The sequence below is a fragment of the Rhinoderma darwinii genome, chromosome 2 (genome assembly GCF_050947455.1).
Source record: "Rhinoderma darwinii isolate aRhiDar2 chromosome 2, aRhiDar2.hap1, whole genome shotgun sequence".
In the NCBI taxonomy this organism is placed as follows: Eukaryota; Metazoa; Chordata; class Amphibia; order Anura; family Rhinodermatidae; genus Rhinoderma; species Rhinoderma darwinii.
The window spans coordinates 59,809,503-59,825,482 of record NC_134688.1 but is presented as its reverse complement, the minus strand read 5'-3'; the positions used below and the strand labels follow the sequence as shown (position 1 = coordinate 59,825,482).

At 47.1% G+C, this 15,980-nt stretch overlaps 1 protein-coding gene across 1 annotated transcript in view; it reads left to right on the top strand.

Moving 5' to 3' along the window:
- Positions 1–7,924: 7,924 nt before the first annotated feature.
- SLC46A3 (solute carrier family 46 member 3) overlaps positions 7,925–15,980 on the top strand; it is a 37,905-nt gene continuing 29,849 nt past the window's right edge. The window contains exons 1-2 of the mRNA XM_075851677.1: positions 7,925–8,027; positions 15,357–15,612. Of these exons, the coding sequence (XP_075707792.1) occupies positions 15,421–15,612 (192 nt within the window). The 5' untranslated portion in view covers positions 7,925–8,027; positions 15,357–15,420. The remainder of the gene's footprint in view (positions 8,028–15,356; positions 15,613–15,980) is intronic.

Below are 15,980 nucleotides of genomic sequence, written 5' to 3'. Positions count from 1 at the left end.
TGTCTGCCTCTCTTCCTCTTATTTCCACCCTGTTCTCTTCCGCTCCTGTATCTGCCTCTCTTCCTCTTATTTCCACCCTGTTCTCTTCCGCTCCTGTATCGGCCTCTCTTCCTCTTATTTCCACCCTGTTCTCTTCTTCTCCTCTGTCTGCCTCTCTTCCTCTTATTTCCACCCTGTTCTCTTCCGCTCCTGTATCGGCCTCTCTTCCTCTTATTTCCACCCTGTTCTCTTCCGCTCCTGTATCTGCCTCTCTTCCTCTTATTTCCACCCTGTTCTTTTCCGCTCCTGTATCTGCCTCTCTTTCTCTTATTTCCACCCTGTTCTCTTCCGCTCCTGTATCGGCCTCTCTTCCTCTTATTTCCACCCTGTTCTCTTCTGCTCATCTGTCTGCCTCTCTTCCTCTTATTTCCACCCTGTTCTCTTCCGCTCCTGTATCTGCCTCTCTTCCTCTTATTTCCACCCTGTTCTCTTCCGCTCCTGTATCTGCCTCTCTTTCTCTTATTTCCACCCTGTTCTCTTCCGCTCCTGTATCGGCCTCTCTTCCTCTTATTTCCACCCTGTTCTCTTCTGCTCATCTGTCTGCCTCTCTTCCTCTTATTTCCACCCTGTTCTCTTCCGCTCCTGTATCTGCCTCTCTTCCTCTTATTTCCACCCTGTTCTCTTCCGCTCCTGTATCTGTCTCTCTTTCTCTTATTTCCACCCTGTTCTCTTCCGCTCCTGTATCGGCCTCTCTTCCTCTTATTTCCACCCTGTTCTCTTCTGCTCCTCTGTCTGCCTCTCTTCCTCTTATTTCCACCCTGTTCTCTTCCGCTCCTGTATCGGCCTCTCTTCCTCTTATTTCCACCCTGTTCTCTTCTGCTCCTCTGTCTGCCTCTCTTCCTCTTATTTCCACCCTGTTCTCTTCCGCTCCTGTATCGGCCTCTCTTCCTCTTATTTCCACCCTGTTCTCTTCCGCTCCTGTATCTGCCTCTCTTCCTCTTATTTCCACCCTGATCTCTTCCGCTCCTGTATCTGCCTCTCTTCCTCTTATTTCCACCCTGTTCTCTTCTGCTCCTGTCTGCCTCTCTTCCTCTTATTTCCACCCTGTTCTCTTCCGCTCCTGTATCGGCCTCTCTTCCTCTTATTTCCACCCTGTTCTCTTCCGCTCCTGTATCTGCCACTCTTCCTCTTATTTCCACCCTGATCTCTTCCGCTCCTGTATCTGCCTCTCTTCCTCTTATTTCCACCGTTCTCTTCCGCTCCTGTGTCTGCCTCTCTTCCTCTGATTTCCACACTGTTCTCTTCCGCTCCTGTGTCTGCCTCTCTTCCTCTTATTTCCACCCTGTTCTCTTCCGCTCCTGTATCTGCCTCTCTTCCTCTTATTTCCACCCTGTTCTCTTCCGCTCCTGTATCGGCCTCTCTTCCTCTGATTTCCACACTGTTCTCTTCCGCTCCTGTGTCTGCCTCTCTTCCTCTTATTTCCACCCTGTTCTCTTCCGCTCCTGTATCTGCCTCTCTTCCTCTTATTTCCACCCTGTTCTCTTCCGCTCCTGTATCGGCCTCTCTTCCTCTTATTTCCACCCTGTTCTCTTCTTCTCCTCTGTCTGCCTCTCTTCCTCTTATTTCCACCCTGTTCTCTTCCGCTCCTGTATCGGCCTCTCTTCCTCTTATTTCCACCCTGTTCTCTTCCGCTCCTGTATCTGCCTCTCTTCCTCTTATTTCCACCCTGTTCTTTTCCGCTCCTGTATCTGCCTCTCTTTCTCTTATTTCCACCCTGTTCTCTTCCGCTCCTGTATCGGCCTCTCTTCCTCTTATTTCCACCCTGTTCTCTTCTGCTCATCTGTCTGCCTCTCTTCCTCTTATTTCCACCCTGTTCTCTTCCGCTCCTGTATCTGCCTCTCTTCCTCTTATTTCCACCCTGTTCTCTTCCGCTCCTGTATCTGCCTCTCTTTCTCTTATTTCCACCCTGTTCTCTTCCGCTCCTGTATCGGCCTCTCTTCCTCTTATTTCCACCCTGTTCTCTTCCGCTCCTGTATCGGCCTCTCTTCCTCTTATTTCCACCCTGTTCTCTTCCGCTCCTGTATCGGCCTCTCTTCCTCTTATTTCCACCCTGTTCTCTTCTGCTCCTCTGTCTGCCTCTCTTCCTCTTATTTCCACCCTGTTCTCTTCCGCTCCTGTATCGGCCTCTCTTCCTCTTATTTCCACCCTGTTCTCTTCCGCTCCTGTATCTGCCTCTCTTCCTCTTATTTACACCCTGTTCTCTTCCGCTCCTGTATCTGCCACTCTTCCTCTTATTTCCACCCTGATCTCTTCCGCTCCTGTATCTGCCTCTCTTCCTCTTATTTCCACCCTGTTCTCTTCCGCTCCTGTGTCTGCCTCTCTTCCTCTTATTTCCACACTGTTCTCTTCCGCTCCTGTATCTGCCTCTCTTCCTCTTATTTCCACCCTGTTCTCTTCTGCTCCTGTATCTGCCTCTCTTCCTCTTATTTCCACCCTGTTCTCTTCCGCTCCTGTATCTGCCTCTCTTTCTCTTATTTCCACCCTGTTCTCTTCCGCTCCTGTATCGGCCTCTCTTCCTCTTATTTCCACCCTGTTCTCTTCTGCTCATCTGTCTGCCTCTCTTCCTCTTATTTCCACCCTGTTCTCTTCCGCTCCTGTATCTGCCTCTCTTCCTCTTATTTCCACCCTGTTCTCTTCCGCTCCTGTATCTGCCTCTCTTTCTCTTATTTCCACCCTGTTCTCTTCCGCTCCTGTATCGGCCTCTCTTCCTCTTATTTCCACCCTGTTCTCTTCTGCTCCTCTGTCTGCCTCTCTTCCTCTTATTTCCACCCTGTTCTCTTCCGCTCCTGTATCGGCCTCTCTTCCTCTTATTTCCACCCTGTTCTCTTCCGCTCCTGTATCGGCCTCTCTTCCTCTTATTTCCACCCTGTTCCCTTCCGCTCCTGTATCTGCCTCTCTTCCTCTTATTTACACCCTGTTCTCTTCCGCTCCTGTATCTGCCACTCTTCCTCTTATTTCCACCCTGATCTCTTCCGCTCCTGTATCTGCCTCTCTTCCTCTTATTTCCACCCTGTTCTCTTCCGCTCCTGTGTCTGCCTCTCTTCCTCTTATTTCCACACGGTTCTCTTCCGCTCCTGTATCTGCCTCTCTTCCTCTTATTTCCACCCTGTTCTCTTCTGCTCCTGTGTCTGCCTCTCTTCCTCTTATTTCCACCCTGTTCTCTTCCGCTCCTGTATCTGCATCTCTTCCTCTTATTTCCAACCTGTTCTCTTCAGCTCCTGTATCGGCCTCTCTTCCTCTTATTTCCACACTGTTCTCTTCCGCTCCTGTATCGGCCTCTCTTCCTCTTATTTCCACACTGTTCTCTTCCGCTCCTGTATCGGCCTCTCTTCCTCTTATTTCCACCCTGTTCTCTTCCGCTCCTGTATCGGCCTCTCTTCATCTTATTTCCACCCTGTTCTCTTCCGCTCCTGTATCTGCCTCTCTTCCTCTTATTTCTACACTGTTCTCTTCCGCTCCTGTGTCTGCCTCTCTTCCTCTTATTTCCACCCTGTTCTCTTCCGCTCCTGTATCTGCATCTCTTCCTCTTATTTCCACCCTGTTCTCTTCCGCTCCTGTATCGGCCTCTCTTCCTCTTATTTCCACACTGTTCTCTTCCGCTCCTGTATCTGCCTCTCTTCCTCTTATTTCCACACTGTTCTCTTCCGCTCCTGTATCTGCCTCTCTTCCTCTTATTTCCACACTGTTCTCTTCCGCTCCTGTATCTGCCTCTCATTTCCACCCTGTTCTCTTCCGCTCCTGTATCTGCCTCTCTTCCTATTTCCACACTGTTCTCTTCCGCTTCTGTATCTGCCTCTCTTCCTATTTCCACACTGTTCTCTTCCGCTCCTGTATATGCCTCTCTTCCTCTTATTTCCACCCTGTTCTCTTCCGCTCCTGTATCTGCCTCTCTTCCTCTTATTTCCACCCTGTTCTCTTCCGCTCCTGTATCTGCCTCTCTTCCTCTTATTTCCACACTGTTCTCTTCCGCTCCTGTATCTGCCTCTCTTCCTCTTATTTCCACACTGTTCTCTTCCGCTCCTGTATCTGCCTCTCTTCCTCTTATTTCCACCCTGTTCTCTTCTGCTCCTGTATCTGCCTCTCTTCCTCTTATTTCCACCCTGTTCTCTTCCGCTCCTGTATCTGCCACTCTTCCTCTTATTTCCACGCTGTTCTCTTCCGCTCCTGTATCTGCCTCTCTTCCTCTTATTTCCACCCTGTTCTCTTCCGCTCCTGTATCTGCCTCTCTTCCTCTTATTTCCACCCTGTTCTCTTCCGCTCCTGTATCTGCCTCTCTTCCTCTTATTTCCACCCTGTTCTCTTCCGCTCCTGTATCGGCCTCTCTTCCTCTTATTTCCACCCTGTTCTCTTCCGCTCCTGTATCTGCCTCTCTTTCTCTTATTTCCACCCTGTTCTCTTCCGCTCCTGTATCTGCCTCCCTTCCTCTTATTTCCACACTGTTCTCTTCCGCTCCTGTATCTGCCTCTCTTCCTCTTATTTCCACCCTGTTCTCTTCCGCTCCTGTATCGGCCTCTCTTCCTCTTATTTCCACCCTGTTCTCTTCCGCTCATGTATCTGCCTCTTCCTCTTATTTCCCCCCTGTTCTCTTCCGCTCCTGTGTCTGCCTCTCTTCCTCTTATTTCCACCCTGTTCTCTTCCGCTCCTGTATCTGCCTCTCTTCCTCTTATTTCCACCCTGATCTCTTCCGCTCCTGTATCTGCCTCTCTTCCTCTTATTTCCACCCTGTTCTCTTCTGCTCCTCTGTCTGCCTCTCTTCCTCTTATTTCCACCCTGTTCTCTTCCGCTCCTGTATCGGCCTCTCTTCCTCTTATTTCCACCCTGTTCTCTTCCGCTCCTGTATCTGCCACTCTTCCTCTTATTTCCACCCTGATCTCTTCCGCTCCTGTATCTGCCTCTCTTCCTCTTATTTCCACCGTTCTCTTCCGCTCCTGTGTCTGCCTCTCTTCCTCTGATTTCCACACTGTTCTCTTCCGCTCCTGTGTCTGCCTCTCTTCCTCTTATTTCCACCCTGTTCTCTTCCGCTCCTGTATCTGCCTCTCTTCCTCTTATTTCCACCCTGTTCTCTTCCGCTCCTGTATCGGCCTCTCTTCCTCTGATTTCCACACTGTTCTCTTCCGCTCCTGTGTCTGCCTCTCTTCCTCTTATTTCCACCCTGTTCTCTTCCGCTCCTGTATCTGCCTCTCTTCCTCTTATTTCCACCCTGTTCTCTTCCGCTCCTGTATCGGCCTCTCTTCCTCTTATTTCCACCCTGTTCTCTTCTTCTCCTCTGTCTGCCTCTCTTCCTCTTATTTCCACCCTGTTCTCTTCCGCTCCTGTATCGGCCTCTCTTCCTCTTATTTCCACCCTGTTCTCTTCCGCTCCTGTATCTGCCTCTCTTCCTCTTATTTCCACCCTGTTCTTTTCCGCTCCTGTATCTGCCTCTCTTTCTCTTATTTCCACCCTGTTCTCTTCCGCTCCTGTATCGGCCTCTCTTCCTCTTATTTCCACCCTGTTCTCTTCTGCTCATCTGTCTGCCTCTCTTCCTCTTATTTCCACCCTGTTCTCTTCCGCTCCTGTATCTGCCTCTCTTCCTCTTATTTCCACCCTGTTCTCTTCCGCTCCTGTATCTGCCTCTCTTTCTCTTATTTCCACCCTGTTCTCTTCCGCTCCTGTATCGGCCTCTCTTCCTCTTATTTCCACCCTGTTCTCTTCTGCTCATCTGTCTGCCTCTCTTCCTCTTATTTCCACCCTGTTCTCTTCCGCTCCTGTATCTGCCTCTCTTCCTCTTATTTCCACCCTGTTCTCTTCCGCTCCTGTATCTGTCTCTCTTTCTCTTATTTCCACCCTGTTCTCTTCCGCTCCTGTATCGGCCTCTCTTCCTCTTATTTCCACCCTGTTCTCTTCTGCTCCTCTGTCTGCCTCTCTTCCTCTTATTTCCACCCTGTTCTCTTCCGCTCCTGTATCGGCCTCTCTTCCTCTTATTTCCACCCTGTTCTCTTCTGCTCCTCTGTCTGCCTCTCTTCCTCTTATTTCCACCCTGTTCTCTTCCGCTCCTGTATCGGCCTCTCTTCCTCTTATTTCCACCCTGTTCTCTTCCGCTCCTGTATCTGCCTCTCTTCCTCTTATTTACACCCTGTTCTCTTCCGCTCCTGTATCTGCCACTCTTCCTCTTATTTCCACCCTGATCTCTTCCGCTCCTGTATCTGCCTCTCTTCCTCTTATTTCCACCCTGTTCTCTTCCGCTCCTGTGTCTGCCTCTCTTCCTCTTATTTCCACACTGTTCTCTTCCGCTCCTGTATCTGCCTCTCTTCCTCTTATTTCCACCCTGTTCTCTTCTGCTCCTGTATCTGCCTCTCTTCCTCTTATTTCCACCCTGTTCTCTTCCGCTCCTGTATCTGCCTCTCTTTCTCTTATTTCCACCCTGTTCTCTTCCGCTCCTGTATCGGCCTCTCTTCCTCTTATTTCCACCCTGTTCTCTTCTGCTCATCTGTCTGCCTCTCTTCCTCTTATTTCCACCCTGTTCTCTTCCGCTCCTGTATCTGCCTCTCTTCCTCTTATTTCCACCCTGTTCTCTTCCGCTCCTGTATCTGCCTCTCTTTCTCTTATTTACACCCTGTTCTCTTCCGCTCCTGTATCGGCCTCTCTTCCTCTTATTTCCACCCTGTTCTCTTCTGCTCCTCTGTCTGCCTCTCTTCCTCTTATTTCCACCCTGTTCTCTTCCGCTCCTGTATCGGCCTCTCTTCCTCTTATTTCCACCCTGTTCTCTTCCGCTCCTGTATCGGCCTCTCTTCCTCTTATTTCCACCCTGTTCCCTTCCGCTCCTGTATCTGCCTCTCTTCCTCTTATTTACACCCTGTTCTCTTCCGCTCCTGTATCTGCCACTCTTCCTCTTATTTCCACCCTGATCTCTTCCGCTCCTGTATCTGCCTCTCTTCCTCTTATTTCCACCCTGTTCTCTTCCGCTCCTGTGTCTGCCTCTCTTCCTCTTATTTCCACACTGTTCTCTTCCTCTCCTGTATCTGCCTCTCTTCCTCTTATTTCCACCCTGTTCTCTTCTGCTCCTGTGTCTGCCTCTCTTCCTCTTATTTCCACCCTGTTCTCTTCCGCTCCTGTATCTGCATCTCTTCCTCTTATTTCCACCCTGTTCTCTTCCGCTCCTGTATCGGCCTCTCTTCCTCTTATTTCCACACTGTTCTCTTCCGCTCCTGTATCGGCCTCTCTTCCTCTGATTTCCACACTGTTCTCTTCCGCTCCTGTATATGCCTCTCTTCCTCTTATTTCCACACTGTTCTCTTCCGCTCCTGTATCGGCCTCTCTTCCTCTTATTTCCACCCTGTTCTCTTCCGCTCCTGTATCGGCCTCTCTTCCTCTTATTTCCACCCTGTTCTCTTCCGCTCCTGTATCTGCCTCTCTTCCTCTTATTTCTACACTGTTCTCTTCCGCTCCTGTGTCTGCCTCTCTTCCTCTTATTTCCACCCTGTTCTCTTCCGCTCCTGTATCTGCATCTCTTCCTCTTATTTCCACCCTGTTCTCTTCCGCTCCTGTATCGGCCTCTCTTCCTCTTATTTCCACACTGTTCTCTTCCGCTCCTGTATCTGCCTCTCTTCCTCTTATTTCCACACTGTTCTCTTCGGCTCCTGTATCGGCCTCTCTTCCTCTTATTTCCACCCTGTTCTCTTCCGCTCCTGTATCTGCTCTGGTATAGAAATGCTTCACTAGTAACTCATCTCCGCTGTTCTACAAACCGAAAGACACTGTTCCCGTCACTGCATAGATTGACACCGACCTTCTCCAATCAGCGCGCAGCATTGTCTGAGCTGAGTGGGCGAGGACTACCAGGGACCAATGAGCTCGGAGGAGGGGCGGAGAGTTTTAAGACCACAACAGCCGTGCTGTGACAGCGGCTCATAGTGTGGTGGTCGCCGGGTTGCGCTGACAGTGAGGACCGGCCTTCTCCTGCTCACATGCCGCTACATTGCACTTGTCTACAGGATTTCTCCTACTTACAGGTGATTGCTTTACTGTTTATTTGACATTAGTAGCTGTATGAGAAATGTCCCGTCCTTGCGACATATTTATTAAATGCCGTGTGATTAATATGTCGCAAATGACACTGCAAACAGGATCTGTCTGGTGCTGGGCTTCATAATGATTCAATGTCACTCAATGCTTAAAAGTTTTTGTGACAAGTGTTTTTAGCTTTGCTGAAAATGTTAGAAAATTGCTGCAGTAGCAGCGGGCGGATACAATGTCAGTGAAGTCTTCTTACATGTTATACTTGTTGGGCTGGTCCTGACATTTACAGGGACCTAGTTCGGGATGTCCGGTTCACCATCTTCAATACAGATTACAGTCTGATTCATATTGCAGCCTGTATCCTGCTGCTAATAGTTAGATAAGTAGTTGCACAGGTGGAGCAGCATTGTGTTTCTTTTCTTATAAAAACGACAGTACAGATTTGTCAATGTAATAACTGCGGTTTGTGGGCCGAACGCCATATTTTTGGAGCCGTTGCGCCACTTTTTCCATCTCATACAAACGTGACTCGTTTATTAAAATTTTCAGACACTTTTCTATTTGGCTGTACTCCTCTGTTTCTGTCACTACATAGACATTAAATGGGGCGGCAGGATATGTGTGACCACCGCTCCATTCAAGACCCCCATTCTAGTTCTTGTGGGGATCTCAATGATCAGACATTCATCACCTATTCTGCGGATAAGTCATAAACGTCCTTCTTGGGACAACCCCTTTAATTTAAGGGGAATGATTAATTTAGGGGTCTGGTCTGAGGCCTTATTTAGGAGTCTGATCTGGGGACTGAATTAGTTTAGGGGGTCTGACTATCTTGGGGTTCTGATCTTGGGACTGAATAAATCTAGGGGTCTGATTAACTTAGGGGGTCTGTTCTGGGGTCTTATTAATTTAGGGGTCTATGCCAGTCCTTATGCTTAGCGTTCTCATTGAGCGCTAGGACTGGCGCCGATGCCATCATGTTCCTGCAGCCGGTGGCAATGTCTGGGGTTATTGCATTGAATGTGGTTTGCATGTTCACTCACAGTCATTGTTAGATCAGATTATCTGACAAATCCTCATTGCCTCTGCTATTTGCATGCACTGTATATTGTATTATAGACCTGGTCTTGTTATTATATTACATAGCAGCTTTATACAGCAGATGATACTGGTTGTAGAATTATATATTAAATTATAGTTCAGGGCTGACCGGAGACACTGAGTGCTAAAGATGGAGACCATTGTTTGTGCATTCATAGGAATTGCTCTCAGTCATGATCTATGTGGAGAGGAATTAATTTGGACCTATTTTTCAATGATCTTTATCATATTTGCATTTTTTTAGGGGTGAGTAACAGAGCGCTGGTGGACAACGAGAAATTTCTGGAGAACGGGGGTGCATTGTCTATGAGAGATGAGCACTCAGGTGGCACCCTTCCCTCAGGTGGTACCACTTGCAGGGAGATGAGCACTCAGGTGGCACCGTTCCCTCAGGTGGTACCACTTGCAGAGAGATGAGCACTCAGGTGGCACCCTTCCCTCAGGTGGCACCACTTGCAGGGAGATGAGCACTCAGGTGGCACCCTTCCCTCAGGTGGCACCACTTGCAGGGAGATGAGCACTCAGGTGGCACCCTTCCCTCAGGTGGTACCACTTGCAGAGAGATGAGCACTCAGGTGGCACCCTTCCCTCAGGTGGCACCACTTGCAGGGAGATGAGCACTCAGGTGGCACCCTTCCCTCAGGTGGCACCACTTTCAGGGAGATGAGCACTCAGGTGACACCCTTCCCTCAGGGTGGCACCATTTGCAGAGAGATGAGCACTGCAGGGGGCATCATTCTTGTCCAAGAGCGATCAGTATAAGGGCTGTATTACCAATAGGGATGCAAAATACTGACCTAAATACGGCCATGTGAAAGTTCTCCTACTGCCGCCACAAAGGAAATTGCATGTAATAGCGTCTGATTACTGCTCACACGTAACTTCCTGACACACGTAACGGAACTGATGCAGAACATTTCTGCAGCATTTCCGCTAAAACTAGCAGACATTCCGCTGCAGAAAAAAACGCACCGCTTCCTGCGTGTAGTGCGGCTTTTGCTGCATTTTTTTCAAATCCGTGAGATGGCGACATCTCCTCTGAAAACGCAGGAATTCAGTCCACATTCCGCAGCAGGAATTGACGTGCTGCGGTCTGAAATATACGTACCGCAGTTGAATCTGCTACTGTATTCTGCTGCATATTCCATCATGGGTGGATGAGCCCTAACAGCACGATATTTCTAAGAATTCACTTTCTACCTCAGACACCAGGAAAGGCGAGAGCCGGAATGTCCACCTTTTCACCATGGAGGAACTTTTAAAAAAATGTTTTCCCTTTTGGTGAACCCCTACAATCTCCTTATCTCTACTGTAAGGCCATGTCCACACGTAGCGTAAACACTGCAGAATTCAGACAGGATTTTCTGTGAGGAAATTCTTCAGCGTAATATAGTAGCAGCAAAGTGGATGAGATTTCAACAAATCTCGTCCAGACACTGCAGAAAAAAGCTGCATAAAAGGCGCACGGAAATTGACCTGCTGTGTGGATTCTCAGTCTGCAGCTTGTCATTTTATGTTGCAAAAATGCTGCTGAATTTCCACATAGAAAATCTGGTTGGAAATTCTGCAGTGTTCACGCTACGTGTAAACATGGCCTAAAAGTGACATCTCTTGTTCTTGTTGTCTACACGGGGAATCCCTAATTAGGTACCAAGAAACGCCAGGTTCCTCATAGCCCTGGTTGAGAAACCCGAAACTTGCTACATTCTGAGTTGCTACTTCTCTGTATAACTGCATTGTTTATAGTAATAAAGTCAGGGACGAAACTAGGCAACACTGAGCCTCATAGCAAACTTTTGACTGCGCCCCTCCTTACACCACAACCAACTCCCCCACCACCACCACAACCCCCGCCCTCCGACAATGGACATTTATCATTTCTGTGCACAATGTAAAAATACGGCAAGGCTGACACGTTGTAGATCATCTACCCCCCAATTTTATGGGATCCCATTAATAATGGTCCCACAGCCCCCTGTAGACAGTGCCACACACACAGTCCTCTGTAAACAGTGCCATACACACAGTCATCTGTAGACAGTGCCACACACAGTCCTCTGTAGACAGTGCCACACACAGTCCTCTGTAGACAGTGCCACACACAGTCCTCTGTAGACAGTGCCACACGCAGTCCTCTGTAAACAGTGCCACACACAGTCCTCTGTAGACAGTGCCACACACAGTCCTCTGTAGACAGTGCCACACACAGTCCTCATGTAGATAGTGCACCCCATTGTAGTTAGTGTCACACAGCCCTGTGGATAGTGCCACACACAGTCCTCTGTAGACAGTGCCACACACAGTCCTCTGTAGATAGTGGCACAGACAGACCTCCTGTAGACAGTGCCACACACAGTCCTCTGTAGATAGTGGCACAGACAGACCTCCTGTAGATAGTGCACCCCATTGTAGGTAGTGCCACACAGCCCTGTAGTTAGTGCCACACAGCCCTGTAGATAGTGCCCCCCACTGTAGATACTGTCACACATACCCTGTAGATACTGTCACACCCCCCTGTAGATAGTGTCACCCCCCCTTGTAAATAGTGCCACCCACCCTCTTGTAGATACTGCCGCACACCTATGTTGTAGATAGTACCATACACCCCCCCTTGTAGATAGTGCCACACATCCCTCTTGTAGTTAGTGTAACACACTCCTCTTGTTGATAGTGCCGCACACCTATGTTGTAGATAGTGCCATACACCCCCCCTTGTAGGACGCAGATACAATTAAATGTGGCAGCCACCCGGGACCCTGGAAGCTGTGCTAGCGATGTCCCCAGGCATGAAGTGACCTGTGCCGCTCGGTACGACACATAAATGTTATGGGCCAGGCGGCAGGGCCCCCTCATGCTGTGGGCCTAGTAGCGGCCGCTATAGCGGTAGTACCGCCACTGAATTTAGCAATGAAATATAGATTTCACCTGAAATGTTTGGATTTGCTGAGATAAATTGGGACATACAAAAAAACACCATAGCAATTTAGCTGCCTCCTCATTGGACGTGTCCTCCACATGAAAGGGATTTTACTAAGAACATCGAGTTGTGCAAGTGAGAGACTGGTGGAAAATGTAATTTTCCTATTTACCATGTATAGATGGTGTAGATATTTATTAAAGGGTCTTTGATTTATATAATCTATAGTACCTGAGAAATGACTAATCTGTTTTCAGACTGTTGACATTCTTATCTTTCAAGATCACGCTTACCTCTGAATCAGCGCCATTAAAAGAAGTAGTGGAAGGACAAGTTTATCATGACAGATAATAATAATAAATTCTTTGCTTGTCATCTCTTTAAGGTTCAGTTATTTGTATATTTCTGCCAATATTCACCAAGTAGAATGGACTTGGCTCAGTCCATCTGTTCTATGACTCCATCTGCATTGTTATTAAACGGGATGTCCAGGATTAAAAAAAAATATGTCTGCTTTCTCTCAAAAACAGTGCCACACCTTTCCACAGGTTGTGTGTGGTATTGCAGCTTAGCTCTATTCACTTCAATCGAGTCCCCCTGCAATATCAGACACAACTCATGGACAGATGTGGCACTGTTTCTGCAAGAAAGTAGCCATCATTTTTTTGATCCTCTTTAAAGGGGTTTTCCCATCTCGGACATTTATGGCATATCTAGAGTATATGCCATATATCTGATAGATGTGAGTCCCATTACTAAAACGGGGCCCTCTGACACCTTGTCTAGCTGTCAATGATCTCCGGCCACTGAGTTACAGTGGTGGCCTGGAGTACGGAAACAGCCGAGCTCAATTCACTTCTATGGAAGTTACGGAAACAGCGTAACTCAGCGAGCCCGGCTGTTTCTGTACTTCCAGCCACCTCACAATTCAGTGGCCAGGGAGGCAGCAACAGCAGGACAAGGTAGGATGGGAGTCAGGGGACCCCGTTCTAGAGAAAGGTGCGGGTCCCAGGGGTGCGACCCACATCTATTGGACATTTATAGCATATCCTGTGGATATGCCATAAATCCATAAATGTCCAAGAAGAGAATACCCCATTAAGGTTTACTCGAGCACAATTTGTTTTACCGAATAAAGTATAAAACAGAATTCAGAGTTCCCCTTTCGTCTTTTGATGCTTAGAGGAAGTTGGCAAAATGAAAATGCTTTTTTCGCTGTATTGAGTTTCTATAGTTGATGGACGCAGGTGTGTGACAATAGACTCCTAACAGAATATTATAATGTGATCCCTGCAAACAGGTCCGATTCTGCAAATAGATTCAGGATGAGATGCTTCTCGCTCTGTAATGTAGTTCTTTGCTTTCCTTGTCATTACTTCAGGTCAGGTTCAGGACGAGGCAGAATGAGAGGTAGATCATGTGAATGTTTTGCAATAACATCTCCGAGGTCATTGGCAGGTGTGCTCACACAGAGCTCTTACCAGTCACAAGGTAGGAAGCGACTATCAAGTGACAGCCACTCCTTCTTAGCATAGGATATGGAGGAGCATGACATTACAGGGCCCACTGGATTTAGCAAACATATGGGCCAGGGACGGACATACCATATGTGCAACATGTGCAACTGCACAGGAGCCCAGTGAGTGGGGGGGGGGGCACTCTGACAGCCTAAAAAGTAGCATTTTGCTGTCTATTAGATTGTATGTAATGAATTTCATAGCTCACAATTACTGGTGGATTGTTAAAGACAAATAAGGGGGATGATCCATGATGAGCTATTGAGTGCAAGGGGCTCATGTACATTCCCAGGGGTCCTCTGTGGTCTGTGTCCACCCCTGGTATGGACTTCAGGGGTTAGGGCATAAAAAGGGTTTGCTGGGTTTGATAAATTGGTTGCAGCGGGCTTAAAACATAAAACATAAAAATAAGAAGCTTCTCCATATACGTACCTTACTGATTCCTTACCATTCCCCTGCTGCTGTCCCGTTCCCCTGCCGCTTCTCACTGTAGCATCAGGACATTACCCATAGTTACTACATGTCACTTCTGTGTCGGCCAATCACCATGGACTGGACAGGACCACAGCGGCCAGTGACGCACCAGTGTAAATAGTGGAACGCTCTGGGATCCGGACATCTGAAGCGAGGAACGGTAAGATAAGTATATGGAGGAGCTTTTCATTTTTATCATTTCGGGCCACGGTCAATAATTTATTAAGCCTGGAAAACGCATTTCAATTAAAAAGAAATGCCTTGTCCACTGTATTGAATTTGATAGGCTCAGATATGTGGCTATATACTTGTGACTCCTGACACATTTGTATATAATGTGATCCTTGTACGCTAGACACATTCTGCAAATATCAATGTTAATATTGGCTTGCTATGCTTGGGATTTAACCTCATGTAAGTTAGCAAGAAGTAAGGGACTGATGGAAGTGCGTATAACTGCAGGATCAGACTACATAAGGTTTGTTTGTAGTCTGTAACCATGGTGACACATTGGTCTGCATAGGAGCTGTAGACAAAAACCGGTAGAGTATTTTTAATCAAAACTATATACAAAGTTGCTTCATTTTGTGTTTTAAATGCATTTTGAACAGAAAAAAATGTTGATTGTAAGGGTATGTTCACACGAAGTGTTTTCAGACGTAATTCAGGGGCGAAAAAGAAGTGCATGTCACTTCTTGGGACGTTTTTGGAGGCGTTTTTCATTGCCTCCATTGAAAAACAACTCCAATAACGGCCGTAATTTACGCGGCGAAAAACGTGAGTTCTTAAAAAAACGTCTGAAAATCAGGAGCTGTTTTCGCTTGAAAACAGCTCCGTAATTTCAGCCGTATTTTGGTCACTGCGTGTGAACATAGCCTAAAGGTGTAGATATCTTTTAAGAAGAAAGTATAAGTTACCTAATCTATGACTACCTCTGACTATGATGTAGCATTGCAAATATTAATATATGTAGTACACATGAAAGTGATACCATGCCTCCCAACAGACAAAGAGGTGGGTTTAGGTAGATATAACCCAAAATGGTTGTTTCTAAAAATGGTTTCCAGATTTAGGCGTGGTTTAGAGTGTCCCGCAAATCGATATTTAAATGTCAGGAGGTATGGTGATACTAATGCTGCTACGGTACTAGATGGTTGTAGTAAGTAACAGAAATGAAAAGTTCAGGCAAAAAAAAGTCTAAATTCTTTGAAAATTTTTAAATTATAATATCTGTAAAACCGGCCACAGTACAGAGCAGACGGAGAAGTCCTGCAACCTATAACCCGTACAATAACCACGACTTTTCTCTGCAGGAGTAACACAACAGTCATGTGATTTTTCCCTTTGCGAATTGGAAACCCTAAACCGGATCTAAAGATGGGGCTCCTATACTTGGTGGAGCCGGTAATGGCGATTTACTGCTTTGCCAGTTTTACCAGTTACCCTTTAATGCAGCAGTACGTGTATCAGAAACTCTGGGAGGACGAGTTTAATTCTACTGTCTTCTTCAACGACAACATATCACATTGTGAAACAAACCAAAGCAACCCCAACTATATACATCAAAAGGTAAGAATGGTGCAGCAAGTTCTCATTCCAACAGAGTCAAATCCATGGTTTCCTCTACATTCTGTAAGAACATGAGAGATTGATAATGTTGCCGATAACAATACAGAAGAATCCCGAGATATGGCTTCATATACCCCTTCCTGCCGCAGCTGTTTTTCGCATTTTCACTTTCGCTTTTTCCTCCTCTCATTCCAAAAGCCATAACTTTTTTCTTTTTCTGACGATATATAGCTTGCTTTTTGTGGGACAAGTTGTAGTTATTCACGGCACTATTTATTGTACTATGTAATGTACTGGGATACTGGAAAACATTTATTTATGGAGTGGAATGGGAAAAAAAAACAGCGATTCCTCCATTATTTTGTGGG